Genomic DNA, 14,314 nt, shown 5'->3' on the forward strand with positions numbered 1-14,314 from the left:
GGAAAACTTAAGGATTAGTTACCTATTAATACACAGATCTTTGTTTGCAAGAACTCCCTTTTGAAAGAGATCTTTGTTTGCAAGAACTCCCTTTTGACACACATGTAACTGGTTTGTAACTAAGAAAATACGCTAGCAGAAACCACCTGTCATTATGATGGGTGGCTTGTGTTTGAACAGAGAGCTTTCTGGGCCTGTGTGCACATTTGCCTATTGTAGACACTGTGCTGTGGCACTCCACATGTTGCAGCAGTACAACTTTCATCAGTTCCAGCCAGTATGGATGAGGATGATGAGAGTTGTTCAGGAACAGTTAGAAGAACACAGGTTAGTTACCTAAGGGGCATAGCTGCCAAGTTTTCCCTTTTCTCGCGAGGAAGCCTATTCAGGATAAGGGAATTTCCCTTTAAAAAAGGGAGAACTTGGCAGCTATGCTAAGGGGTCCCTTTTTCTAAGGCTTGGAACTTGCCCCACCCCAACTCTCCATATATGTTGTCCTCATGTCGAATTGTACTTAGTAGTTTATCCAGTACATTAGGTCGTTGTTGATAACTTGGTTTTTTTTAATTGATTAGGAGTAATATTATATGGAGAGCATAGCTACCAAGTACCCCGTTTTCCCCGGGAAACCCCCGTATTTTCTTACCGTTTCCCGCAGGTGTCCCAAATGGCAAAATACCCCATATTCCCCCGGATTGCGGAGCTCCTGCCGGCGGCCATGTTCTTCTGGTGCCGCGCCGGCACCAGAAGTCACTTCTACGCACTTCCGGACATGCGTAGAAGTGACTTTCGATGCCGCTGTGCCCATTTCCAAAATGTCCGCAGCGCCAGAAGTCGCTTCTACGCATGTCCAGAAGTGCATAGAAGCGACTTCTGGCGCTGAGGACATTTTGGAAATGGGCACAGTGGCATTGGAAGTCGCTTCTACGCATGTCCGGAAGTGCGTAGAAGCGACTTCCGGTGCCGCGGCGCTGCTGATCCCAGATTTTTCAATCCGGAACTTGGCACCTATGATGGAGAGCTGAAAAAAGAAATTTAACTTGCCATTTTCTCACTGCAACACTACACAAATATAGAAGGCACTGTTCAAGGCTCTCTTCACACTTCCTCACCTGCCAGAAAAACACTATCCCTGCCTGACCATGCCTAAGGCATGAATGCTTTCTTGTGCCCTCAGAGACTGCCTGGCTTGAGCAGATGCAGCCAACAAGCCCAGGACAAGGAAAGCCATGAAGTAGAAGCCAGGACAGCATCAAACAACATTCTAATGTTATCATCACTAATATACTCTATATGTATTTTTATTCACACTGTTACCGTTTGTGTACAAATTATTTGGCTAGAGAACTGCATGGCAAAATTTGGAGCAGTGTGAATTTCAAAGGATGCCCGTGCTGTGCTTGTTATACTGTTTCAGAAAGCATGAATTTGGTAGGTTCACTTTTAAATGCAAACTGAACTTAATTCTTCCCCAATTGCTAGGCAAGAATCACTAGGCCAGGGTGCTCCATGGCTGGCCTCTTCCATGCACCTTCTGCTTTCCCTCTTTATGTTCCCCATTTTCTCCTCCTTACTCTTGAACTTTCCCCAATTCTCCCCTCGCCCTTTTCTTTCTCACACATTTATTTCCCCAATCCCCCACTTCCTAATGTGCTGCTGCTTCTTCCCTCCTACTCCTCTGCCAGCAAAAAAAAAGCGAGGATTGTTTTGTTTGCATTTTCTGGTGTTTATGTTGCAGGTTCCCCCTAAACAGCTCCCTTCCATTTAAAAAAGGTTATCTCTTTGCTTGCTTGCTGCCCCACTCCCTGTGATAAAAAGGCAGAGATTAGTGGGATGGGGGCTTAGGGGGTGGGCGGCTTCTGTGCCACAATAGGGGAAATGGAAGGTGGAAAATTTAACTGGCCACCTTATGATGAAATGGGAAGTTAGATAATTGTGACTAAATTGTTGACTATCCTCAACCTTTCTGTTTTGTTCCTATACTTCAGAGTGCCGCTATACCCAAATGGGTGAGTTACACATTATACAACCCCCCTCCCAAGTCATTCCTATAATTGTGGGGTGGGAATGAGGAGGAGGGGGAGCTTGTCAGTAAACAGTGCAAGCAAATGTGTGTCTGTCCACATGTAAGCCCTACTAAATTAAGTGGGGCTTACTCCCAGGAAAGTCAGGGATTTCCACACAGTGGGGTCAATGTTGCCAGCCTTCGTGTCATGTTTGCAGACATCTTTGTAATGCAGAGTTGGTCTGTCAATGGACCTGGTGCCTGAAGCCAGCTCCCCCTAGAGCACATCCTTAGAGAAACTGCCATTTCCATTCTGTGGACATGACCAAACCAGTGTAGATGTTGCTATTTAATATGTGGTTGGCCAAATGTTATTGTGTGGTACAGAGGCATATAAACTGCAGGTCCATATTAAGTGTACTGCTTCTGTTTCAAACTTTCATGCAAATTAGGAACTGGGAATGGTGTGCTACGCACAAAGCATCTCGTTCTGAAGCATAGGAAATGCTGTGTGAGTAGCAGAAACCTCTGTCCGGTTTGCACAAAGAAGAACTACTGTTATATTTGTAATGATACTTCTGCTGGGGCTCTGCCTTTGTTGTGAGTATATTAAGGGTTAGCAGGGGGTCCATTTAAAGTGGAGTGATTTATAATATAATATAAATAATCATGTTTATTTATCTAGTCAATTGGTGCTTGGAGCATTTTATAAAATGGAATTATATGATAGTCGGGATTATAATGAAAAAGGAGCCACTCTTCCAGAGTTGCTGAATTCCTTTGCCAAATCTGTATAAACTACAAAAATTTTCCAGCATGCTGAAACATTCTGTAGCTCCTTCATATTTGTTTGTTTGCTTTTGTTTGTTTTATAAACTGTCTGTCATCCAAGGATCAGAGGGCAGTTTACAGTATAAAAACACAAAAATACATAACATAATAACAAACTAAACACACAACAACAACAACAACAACCATTTCCCATCTTTGTCAGTCATCCAAGGACTTGGCTACAAAAAGCAATTGCTGGAAAATTGTGAGTGGAGATTCTTGTTCAATCTCATTTTTGTGTGTGCAAATGCTACAGTAGTGAGTAGGTCTTTAAGAAACAATGGGGAAAGTTTATAATTTATTTGAAAAGCTATTGTAAACAACTACAGTGGTACCTCAGGTTAAGTACTTAATTGGTTCCTGAAGTCCGTACTTAACCCGAAGCGTACTTAACCTGAAGTGAACTTTCCCATTGAAAGTAATGGAATGTGGATTAATCCGTTCCAGATGATGAAAAGCACCCCCAAAACAGCAATTTAACATGAATTTTACTGTCTTAACGAGACCATTGATCCATAAAATGAAGGCAATAATCAATGTACAGTGGTACCTCGGGTTAAGTAAATAAATGGTTCCGGAAGTCCGTATTTAACCTGAAGCGTACTTAACCTGAAGCGAACTTTCCCATTGAAAGTAATGGAAAGTGGATTAATCTGTTTACTTCCAGGTCCGCGGAGTACTTAACCTGAAAGTACTCAACCTGAAGCGTACTTAACCCGAGTACTTAACCTGCTGCCTTTTAAAGAGGTCAAAATCAGTATTTCCTTGCTACTAAAAGCTTATTATGGTATGTTCACTTTTAAAGGTATTCATCTCACAAGGCAACAGACTTGTCCCACCCCAGGTAAGTGTCGCTCTCATTATGGGAGCTGTTTACCTTTTTGCAAAAAAAGAAGTGCTTTTTCCACCTCACTGCTATTTATACACCACCTCTTTGCCACTATTCTCCTACTAATATAGATGTGGGAAGTTTTGGAAATGGTGCTACCTCCTTAAAAGGGTAACATGACTTGGACCCTAGACAGACAGGAAAAACAGCTTTAGTTTTGTAATGACTGTTTTTTGGTGTGCAAATAGCTCATCCAGTAGAAGTATATTTAAAGAGCCTTCCCTCTATGTAGATATTTGAGGGCATCTAAGAACCAAACTAGATGTACACATGTTTAATAGACTGGCACACTTTTAGTTTGGTCTAGAGGGGCTTGTTTATGAGCAGTATTATGTGCAGTGGTGTAGTATGGTAGGGCACAGGGGTGGTTGCCCCAGGCAGGAAATTGTTAAGGGCACAAAATTTCAACACCCGGTGGTGCTTCAATACAGCTGTGTGCTTCTATCACTGGGCTCCATTGCAAACGGCTTCTACATGCAAACTGAAAGTGATCTCTCCAGACAATGGAATGACTCTTCTTATCTCTGTGGCTGCGATCTCTTGGGTGATGTGGATGCCATTAGGCAGCTGAATGCACAGGCGTACTCCATCCATTTCCACCCCTCTACATGGCCCTGGGGACTGGCAATCCATGCTACACCACTGACTATGTGAACATCTAACAGAGTGGGATCTGAATGGATTATCTATCCAGGTTTTTTGTGGAGCACAGTGTAGTTCATCAAACACATGCAGTAAGTACTGCTGGTGGCAGTGCAGGAGGTTATTAGAAAGATGTGACTACTTAGTATTGATTAATGAGAACTCTTGCACCATAGCTATAGAGGTGACTGCCAATATACTATTATAGGAGTGCTATAATATCAGTTGTGTCCTAATTCAAGGTACACAATCATTCTCAAGTTGCATGAAGATTTTAAAAAAATTTTAAAGCTATTCATCTCACAATGCAACAGACTTGTCACACCCCAGGTAAGTGCTGCTCCCATTGTGGGACGCAAGGAGAAGGAGTTTACCCTTCTGCTCCATCATGGTCCCAAAATCATTTATCAGCAGCTTCTATTTGCATTAGAAGCTAAGCTCCATTTGGTACGAATTGGAACTTTCATATTTGTATGCAATTTATTGGGTTGTTTTCTCATTCCTACAGGTACTCTTACCAAACCAAACATATTTCTGGAAACCTCACCCAGTGATGAAGCAGATGAAGTTTTGGTTAAGTGTCAAATACCACCAGTCTCTCCTTTTACCAAAATTATTCTCTGTGAAGACGGGGTAGAAATCAAAAGTCAGAAGCAAAGGGATGCAATATTTTTATATAAATTCTCTTATAAAATATCAAGAGCAAGTACAAGACAGCTTTCGTGCATGTACCAGAACAAGGATAAAAACAACCAGGTGAATAATTCCTCTCCAAGTGATGCCAGGAACCTTTATATTTCAGGTAAGAAAACTACAAATGAAATAGATTTTATAGAAAATTGTAATATTCTTGGTGAATCAAGAATGGAAATTTCCTGTTGTGATACATTAATGCTACCCAAAATGCCTTGAGTTTATTTCCTTCAGGCTTCAACTACTTTTATTGCTGCTGCTCTTCCTCATTTCTGTTTCTTTTTTAGAAAGGGGGACTTGGAGAATAGACTCCAATGAAGATTTCAGGATACATGCAGGTAATTATGCTAATTATGCACTCTCCTATCAAACTGAGCCATGGCTTTCCTAGCTCCTTATTAGAAGGAGTGATTGTAGCAAGTGAGAAGCCACAGCAAAATATCTAAGGTAAACTTTGCCCCTAACATTAGGCTTATGGTGCTGTTTAGGGCTTGTGAGAAGGAAAATGACACCTTTGTATTGCTCATCCTTCAGAATGCTTAGGTTCAGGGACCCCTCCTCTCTCCCCCCAGCATAACTGCTTTACTGCTGTTTATGTGAAAACAGTTTCTGCTATTCGTCCCACCATAATTCTCCCTATATGATACTTCAAAGGGGCTCAAGAGGCTGGTTTCTTCTTCCCCACTGACAGCCTCATGGTCCTGGATGCCAATGAATCGTCTCAGTTCATGTTTTATATAAAAGTAGCAGACCCGGCCACGCGTTGCTGTGGGTTTTTTGGGGGGGGAGTATTGATGTCATTTGTGTTTTGAATGGTAATGGTTGCATAACTTGTTTTTGGTTAGTGTTTTGATGTAATATGCTTTTCCGGATGTATGAACTTTGTCCTTGGATTTGTTGTTTTAATTTATTTTCTTATGATTGTTTGCTGTGCCTGGCTCAGGGTCCTTGTTTCCTAGGAAAGGGGGAGGATGTGTCCGTTCCCCCCTGGACTATGTGTTTTTTCCTCCCTCCCCCCTTTGTTGTGTCTCATCCCTGTGATTACTCCCATCCTGCAGCGACCCATGATGTATCCTGTCCCCCTACCCCTACCCTGTGGCTCCCCCCACCCTACATCAGGCCATGACCTTTTTGGGCCCCTCCTCACCCACCCCCCCCCCCAGGGCTCCACTCGGGATAGTATTTAAAGTAGAGTACAGGCCTAGTCTGTAGGCTGTATAGTTGAGGCCTAGTCTGTAAAGTGGAGCCTAGGCCTAGTCTGTAGGCTGTAAAGTAGAGCCAAGGCCTAGTCTGTGAAGTAGAGTCGAGGCCTAGTCTGTAGGCTGTAAAGTATAGGTGAGGCCTAGTCTGTAGGTTGTAAAGTAGAGCTGAGGCCTAGTTTGTAGGCTTTAAAGTAGAGCCAAGGCCTAGTCTGTTGGCCTTGGCTTGGGCTAGTATTTAAATGCGAGGTGAGGCCTCTGCCCTGTATCTCCATTCCTTGGCTGTGTATTGTCTGGTAATGGCCGCCTTGGTGGTTTCAGTTGCTCGGTTGATGGTGTCATTATTTGGCACAGCCCTTCAGAACTTTTGCTGATGACAGCGTGCAATCTGCTTTTCTACTGGATGCTGCTGGAGTCTTCAGAGCTTCTGCTGGTGATGTCTAATTTGTGCACCACTTTTTGTGTTTAATCATTATTTTAGGTATGAAAGGTGTGCTTTGGGGGGGGGATTATGCCAGATCCCTCCCTGATGGGCAAGGTACACTTTGTCCTAATTTGATGCAATTCGGTTCAGCGGTTACGGTGAAAGGCTGGGACATCTGCGCACGCAGTGGTAACATTGTTTTATATATAGATATATCCACTTCTGCATACCTGGGAAGTCCCAGAGTGTGCTGAAGCCACTACCTTATATGTGGTTGGCCCTGTTTCATTTTCAAATATGTAGACTCATGAAGTTTGAAATTCAAATACAAAACGACAATGATAATACTTTAACAAGCCGAGTAGAAAATGAGTCCATTCTCAACCTCATATAAAGTGGTTCTAGTAATATATGTACAGATATACCAACAATATCCCACAAGTCCACAGGTCACATACATATCAGAGCTGCCCATTGTAAATCTTACATAAACCCATATCTGGATTTCACCAGCTGTTTAGCTGGGTTTTTATGTTGAAGGTGGGATAAATGGGGGTGGGAATTCGTTTAATTTTAGGGGGGCGGTGTTTCTGTTTCTTGTTTAGTTTCTATTTTATTTAGTTTATATTTTGGTTTTAAGGGAAGAGGGTCAGGGCTGCCTGGGAGTGGGCCCCAGCCAAGAGAATAGCAGCTGGGGCAGGTTCCGCTGGGGGGGGGGGAATGTATTGGGACACCCGATCTCAGTGATCACAGGCAGGAGGTTGAGTTACTCTGAGGCCAGACCATGTCATTACCGAGGAGGCAGGCTTAGTTGTTGTTTGAGGACTATCCCTGCCTCCAGGTCTGGTCCTGACCAGAAGGATATTGGAATCAGCAATATGACCTGAAGGTGCTGCTGTGCAATGCCAGGTCAATGATTAATGAGACCACTGCCATCCATGACTTGATCCTGGATGGGGGACTAGACCTGGCATGTGTGACAGAGACTTGGTTGGATGAAGCAGATGGGCCTGTGCTTGCTGCTGCTTGTCCACCAGTTTTCTCTTACACACAGCAACCCAGGTCATATGGGCGGGGAGGGGGTACTGTAGTGGTTTTTAGGAAGTCGTTAGCTTGCACCAGGTGTCCTGTTGGGAAGACCCAGTTTTCTGAGTGCATGTTGGGCAATAGGGGCAGTAGAGGATTCCTTTTGGTGTACCGACCTCCCTGCTGCACCAAGGATTCTCTGGCCGAGCTGCTTCAGGTCATGGTGGATGTGCTCCTGGAGACACCTACTGTAGTTTGGTTGTCCAAGTTAATTTTAACATCCATGCCAACACAACCTTACAAGGGGCCACTCGGGACTTCGTGGAAAGCATGGCCTCCATGGGGCTGTCCCTGACTAGGTTTGGCTCAACTCAGACCTGGTGTTTACCTCTATGGATGTGTAAAAGTGAAACAAAAGAAGTGCCATGGTCAGATCACTTCTTGGTGCAACTGCAGAGAGGTGGGACTGATTTGGATTGTTCCCCCCCACTTAATGGATTCAAATGGTTTCCAGAGAGTGATTGGGGATGTTTTCTCCCATGTTGATGGCCTTTCAGCTGATTCCCTGGTGGCCTGCTGGAATGCGGAGTTAACCAGGGCTATCAACTATCTGTCTCCGAAGTGCCCTCTTTGATTGCATGGACCCTGGACAGCCCTGTGGTTTTCCCCGGAGCTACAGGTTACGTGTATAGTTTTAGATGAAAATTTCCTTTTATTCTCTGTTGTCCATTGTAAAGGCCTTTGGCTATATACAATAAAAATTGATTGATTGATTGATTGATTGATTGATAGTATTTGAGAGAATCAATAGGAGTATATAATCAGAGTAGGGAAAGTGTTATGATACGCTTGTACATTCTTCCCAAAAGCATCAAACCATAGGGAACTTGTTAATGTTTATTTGCTGATTTATCTCCCTGTCTCTGCTCATATCTGAATAGACACCCAAACCTTTCTGCTTTTTTTTCTAGTCGATCCAGGTCAGACAATACCTCCCTATATTTGGATTCTCTGTTCCTCATTGGTGCTTCTTCTCCTGGTATCTCTGCCAATCATCACCTATTTCATGGAGAAGTATAATTGCTCCTTGGCTGGACCTAGAAACTAGGAAATTCCATTAGAAGTAGAAAATGCCTCCAGACTGTTCTTTGTCTGTCCTCCTAACCTCACCCATTTATTCACTTACAATAATGTTTCCAGTATTTTACTAAGTCCAGTTCAAGTGCTGGTTTTGACCTTTAAGGTTCCAATAAATGGCTTGGGTTCATGATATCTGGTAGGCTTCCCAGAAGTTTTTATAGCAGGTACTGAAAACAATAGAGCAAAGGTGTCTGCATGGTATTAATGGACATCGTCAATGGATAGCCTTTTGTCTGCTGGGATTTATATTATTTGCTGCTTATTTTAACATGCCGATGTTTTAAAATATTATCTGTATTTCTGCCAAATAAATTGTTTAGCTATTGTGTCGCTTTGTATTGTGCCATATTTCTATAATATGTTAGCCACCTGGTGTGTGCTATGTTTACAAAGACCAAATTCTATGTAAATGAGCAGAGAAATATGTAGACAGATAGAAAAACAATTATATAGGGATCCTCAGTAGACTATGGTGGGGAACCTTTGGGGTCCAACCCTATTAGCCAACTTTGATAGATGGACCAGGCAACCCACCTGTCCATCACATGACATAATTCTGTTAAAATCCCTTCATAAGGTTCCCAAATATGGGAAACTCAAATCAGGGAGGGTTGGCAGCCCTATGTTTGTCAAGCCACCTCCAAAACTAAGGACTCAAAAGAAGAGGAGATCTACCCTGAGCTTTCTTATGAAATGCTGCATTTTGTTGTTTTTTCCCTCAGACCAGCTTCAAACAGAAATGAGAAAAAGAATGACATAGCTGCATTTTAAGTCAGTGATGCGTATACAACCAGAGTATGTCATAACCACATTTAACCATTTTCCCAGTAGAATTATAGTACAATCTATTACCTTGGCAAGTGATAAAAATGTACCTTGCATTTTTCATGCAGGGTGTTCTTATTTATACCATGGTTTTTTGAGTCCCAGGAACTACCAGGAGGGCAAAAGTTCAACCAGTGACACAATTTACAGTGGTACCTCTGGTTATGAACTAAATTAGTTCCGGAGGTCCGTTCTTAAGCTGATACCATTTTCATCCTGAGGCGCGCTTTCTCTAATGGGGCCTCCCGGTGTGCGCACGCCTCTGGGGTTCACATCCTGGGGCAAAGTTCACAACCAGGAGCAGCTACTTCCGGGTTAGCAGAGCTTGTTACCCAAAGCGTTCCTAACCAGAAGCGTTTATAACCAGAGGTACCACTGTAATATCCAAGGGTGTGGGAACTAACTTGCATGTAATGGGAGGGAGACAAAGAAACAGGTCATAATCCAAAAATATTTCATGAACTGCTCATCGCCCACCCACACCGAGGCCGTTTAGGGCTTTAAAGGTCAGCACCAACACTTTGAATTGTGCTCAGAAACCTACTGGGAGCCAATGAAGAAGAAGAGGAGTTTGGATTTGATATCCCGCTTTATCACTACCCGAAGGAGTCTCAAAGCGGCTAACAATCTCCTTTCCCTTCCTCCCCCACAACAGACACCCTGTGAGGTGGGTGGGGCTGCGAGACTTCAGAGAAGTGTGACTAGCCCAAAGTCACCCAGCAGCTGCATATGGAGGAGCGGAGACACGAACCCGGGTCCCCAGATTTCGAGTCTACCGCTCTTAACCACTACACCATACTGGCTCTTTCAGGACCGGTGTTATATGGTCTCGGTGGCCACTCACAGTCACCAGTCTAGCTGCCACATTCTGGATTAGTTGTAGTTTCTGGGTCACCTTCAAAGGTAGCCCCACATAGAGTGCATTGCATGGGATAGTCCAAGCGAGAGATAACTAGAGCATGCACCACTCTGGCAAGACAGTCTGCGGGCAGGTAGAGTCTCAGCCTGCGTACCAGATGGAGCTGATAAACAGCTGCCCTGGACACAGAATTGACCTGTGCCTCCATGGACAGCTATGAGTCCAAAATGACTCCCAGGCTGCGCACCTAGTCCTTCAGGGGCACAGTTACCCTATTCAGGACCAGGGAGTCCTCCACACCTGGCCGTCTCCTGTCTCCCACAAACAGTACTTCCGTCTTGTCAGGATTCAATCTCAATCTGTTAGCCACCATCCATTCTCCAACCGCCTCCAGACACTCACACAGGACCTTCACCGCCTTCACTGGTTCTGATTTAAAAGAGAGGTAGAGCTGGGTGTTGTCAGGAGTATGGGCAGGAGTCAGGCTCAGGAGCCTGTAGTGCTTGCAGGACTGGGGCCTGCCTCAGCTTGTGCTAGAGAAGCAAGGAGTGGCCACTCAGGTGAAGCCACTTGATAACTCACTGCACCTGGTGGCAAGAGCTGGGAGGGATAAAAGCTCAGCATTTCCCTTCAGCTCTTTGCCACAGCAACGCGATCCCTGCCTTGTTGCATCTGGCCTCCTGTTCCTTGATCCTTCGCCTTGATCCTTGGACCTTCATCCTGCTCCTCAACCCTTGGACCTTCGCCTTGCTCCTCGACCCTTGGACTTTTGCCTTGCCAACACCTTGCTCCTTGACTCCCAGACCTTCGCCTCCGCCTTGCTCCTTGACCCTGCGACTGATTGCTGCTGGACCCTCAGCCTTGCACCTGTTCCTGCTTCTACACCACCATCTTGCCTCTGGTCCTGACGACCACAGCCAGGGCTTAAACCGCCCACCGACCGGACCATGACAGGTATCATCTGCATACTGATGAACACCCAGCCCAAACCCCCTGATGATCTCTCCCAGTGGCTGCATGTAGATGTTAAAAAGCATGGGGGAGAGGACAGAACCCTGAGGCACCCCACAATTGAGAGCCCATGGGTCTGAACACTCATCCCCCAACACCACTTTCTGAACACGGCCCAGGAGGAAGGAGCGGAACCACTGTATGACAGTGCCCCTAGCTCCCAAGCCCTCTAGACGGTCCAGAAGGATGTTATGGTCGATGGTGTCAAAAGCCGCTGAGAGATCCAGCAGAACTAGGAAAGAGCTCTCACCTTTGTCCCTAGTCCGCCGGAGATCATCAACCAGTGCGACCAAGGCAGTTTCAATCCCATGATGAGGCCTGAATCCCGACTGGAAGGGATCCAAATGGTCCGCTTATTCCAGGCATGCCTGGAGTTGTTAAGCAACCACTTGCTCAATCACCTTGCCCAGGAATGGAAGATTTGAGACTGGGCGATAGTTGGCCATATTGGCCACATCTAAAGACGGTTTTTTAAGAAGCAGTTTAATAACCACCTCTTTCAGCGGGTCTGGGAAAGCTCCCTCACAGAGAGAAGCATTCACCAACCCGCGAAGTCCATCGCCCAGCCCTTCCCTGGCTTTTATAAGCCATGATGGGCAAGGGTCAAGGAGACAGGTGGTTGGTTTCACTCGTCCAAGCAGACTGTCCACATCCTCGGAGGTAACAGATTGGAATTGATCCCACACAACTTGACTAAACAGGACTCTAGCACTCCCCGGCCCCGGCCCTGCTCCCACGGTGGAGTCTACCTCTTCCCAAATCTGAGCGACTTTATCTGCAAAAAAACTTTGCAAAATCATTGCAGGAGATCATGTGGCCTGTACTGGGCCCCGATGGAGCAGGTAGTTCTGCTAAATTGCGAACCACCTGAAAGAGTCTCCTGCTGCTGCCGGTCAGCTTCAGAATGAGTTATCGGCCACCGGCGCTCTAGCCGTCTCAGCGATTGTTTCATTGCCCTCAGATCCATGGAGAATCACGGGGCTGTCCGGGCTCCATGCAATCGGAGAGGGCGATTCGGAGCCAAACAGTCAATAGCCCTAGTTAACTCCACATTCCAGCGAACCACCAGGGAATCGGCTGAAAGGCCATCAACATGGGATAAAGCATCCCCTACCACTCTCTCGAAACCATTTGGATCCATTAGGTGGCGGGGGCGGAACCATCCGAATCGGTCCCACCTCCCTGCAGAGGGGAAGGGTCGCGGAGAAGTCCAGTTGCACCAGGTAGTGATCTGACCATGGCACTTCGTTAGTTTCGCTTTTACTTAGTGTCAGATCACCAACATCCATAGAGGTAAACACCAGGTCCAAGGCATGTCCGCAGCTATGAGTTGGGCCAGACTTATTCAGGGACAGCCCCATGGAGGCCATGCTTTCCACAAAGTCCCGAGCGGCCCCTTGTAAGGTCGAGTTGGCATGGATGTTAAAATCGCCTAGGACAACCAAACTAGGTATCTCCAGGAGAACATCCACCACAACCTGAAGCAGCTTGGGCAGGGAATCATTGGTGCAGCGAGGAGGTTGGTACACCAAAAAGAATCCTGTACTGCCCCTATTGCCCAACTTCCAGAACATGCACTCAGAGAACTGGGTCTTCGCAGTAGGACGCCTGGTGTAAACTAATGACTTCCTAAAAATCACTGCAACCCCCCGCCCACAAGGCCTGGGTTGCTGTGCGTAAGAGAAACCTGGTGGACAAGCAACAGCAAGGACAGGCCCATTTCTTCATCCAACCAAGTCTCTGTTACACATGCCAGGTCAAGTCCTCCATCCATGATCAAGTCATGGGTGGCATTGGTCTTATGGATCATTGACCTGGCATTGCACAGCAACACAATCAGGTCGTTTGGGTACCCCTTGCTGATTCCAGTATCCATCCGGTCAAGACCAGAACCGGAGGCCGGGATAGTCTTCAAACAACGACTAAGCCTGCCTCCTCGGTAATGACGTCGTCTAGCAATTTTTCTTGCTAGAATGCCCAGCACTATTCCCACTACTTTGCCTTCCATGGGAAGTATATTGGCTTGTCATGCCAAGCATTATTCCTTGAGAAGACTTGTTTTGTATCAGAGGTTCTGCCAAAGGGCTTGGGAATCTAATATAGATTACAGTATCTGTAATGGACTCCTGTATTCTGAAGGCTTGTCAAAACTACAATGTCATCTAAAGTAGCAGAAGCTCTATCTACACATTGCATTCTGATCTGTACTGTAGGTATGTATGATAACTGCCAATTATCGCTATGGTACATTGAGATACCTTCCAATGACTGTCTGAAAAAAGTAGAGTGAATTACAGAAATCGATTAGTTTCTTGGGGGGGATTACCAGTGGATATCACCTGTTATTCTTGCAAAGGATTATTGCATCTGAACCAGGAAGTTGCATCCTGATTCTTTTTCATACATAATAAGAAGGGGGGCACTTCAGAATACCAGTGTGTGCTTCTCTATGAGTATGTGTCTTACATACTGAATTGGGCAGAACAGAAGGTGAGAAGCAGCAGGGTGCCAAATTATGGGTTCACACAGGATGCTGCCAAAATTTGAAAGATCAAAGTCTGCCCATAGGTCCAAGGAAGGGCTTCTTTCAGGGCAGCCTTTGATTACCTGCCTCCTTTACAGCAGGTGGGCCTGTGCCTTCCCAAAACTTGGCATTTTAAATTTAACAATTCTAAAATTATTATTATTATTCAAATTACAGTAATCAAATCAATAGAATTTACAACATTTATGCAGTCACTGAAATTTACTTTCCCTATTTATACATGCT

At 45.2% G+C, this 14,314-nt stretch overlaps 1 protein-coding gene across 7 annotated transcripts in view; it reads left to right on the forward strand.

Annotated features, from left to right (window-relative positions):
* The first annotated feature begins 68 nt into the window (after positions 1-68).
* LOC118095087 (uncharacterized) overlaps positions 69-14,314 on the forward strand; it is a 43,644-nt gene continuing 29,398 nt past the window's right edge. The window contains exons 1-5 of one of the 7 annotated variants that reach the window (XM_088656444.1): positions 73-327; positions 1,989-2,009; positions 3,642-3,680; positions 4,876-5,169; positions 5,348-5,398. In XM_088656444.1, the coding sequence (XP_088512570.1) occupies positions 2,006-2,009; positions 3,642-3,680; positions 4,876-5,169; positions 5,348-5,398 (388 nt within the window). In that variant the 5' untranslated portion in view covers positions 73-327; positions 1,989-2,005. Of the gene's footprint in view, positions 328-1,988; positions 2,010-2,047; positions 3,042-3,641; positions 3,681-4,875; positions 5,170-5,347; positions 5,399-14,314 lie in introns of those variants that run through there. The other 6 variants (XM_088656448.1, XM_088656449.1, XM_088656443.1 and 3 more) reach the window with 6 other exon arrangements.

Source organism: Zootoca vivipara, chromosome 12 (assembly GCF_965207765.1).
Source record: "Zootoca vivipara chromosome 12, rZooViv2.hap1.1, whole genome shotgun sequence".
Taxonomy (NCBI): Eukaryota; Metazoa; Chordata; class Lepidosauria; order Squamata; family Lacertidae; genus Zootoca; species Zootoca vivipara.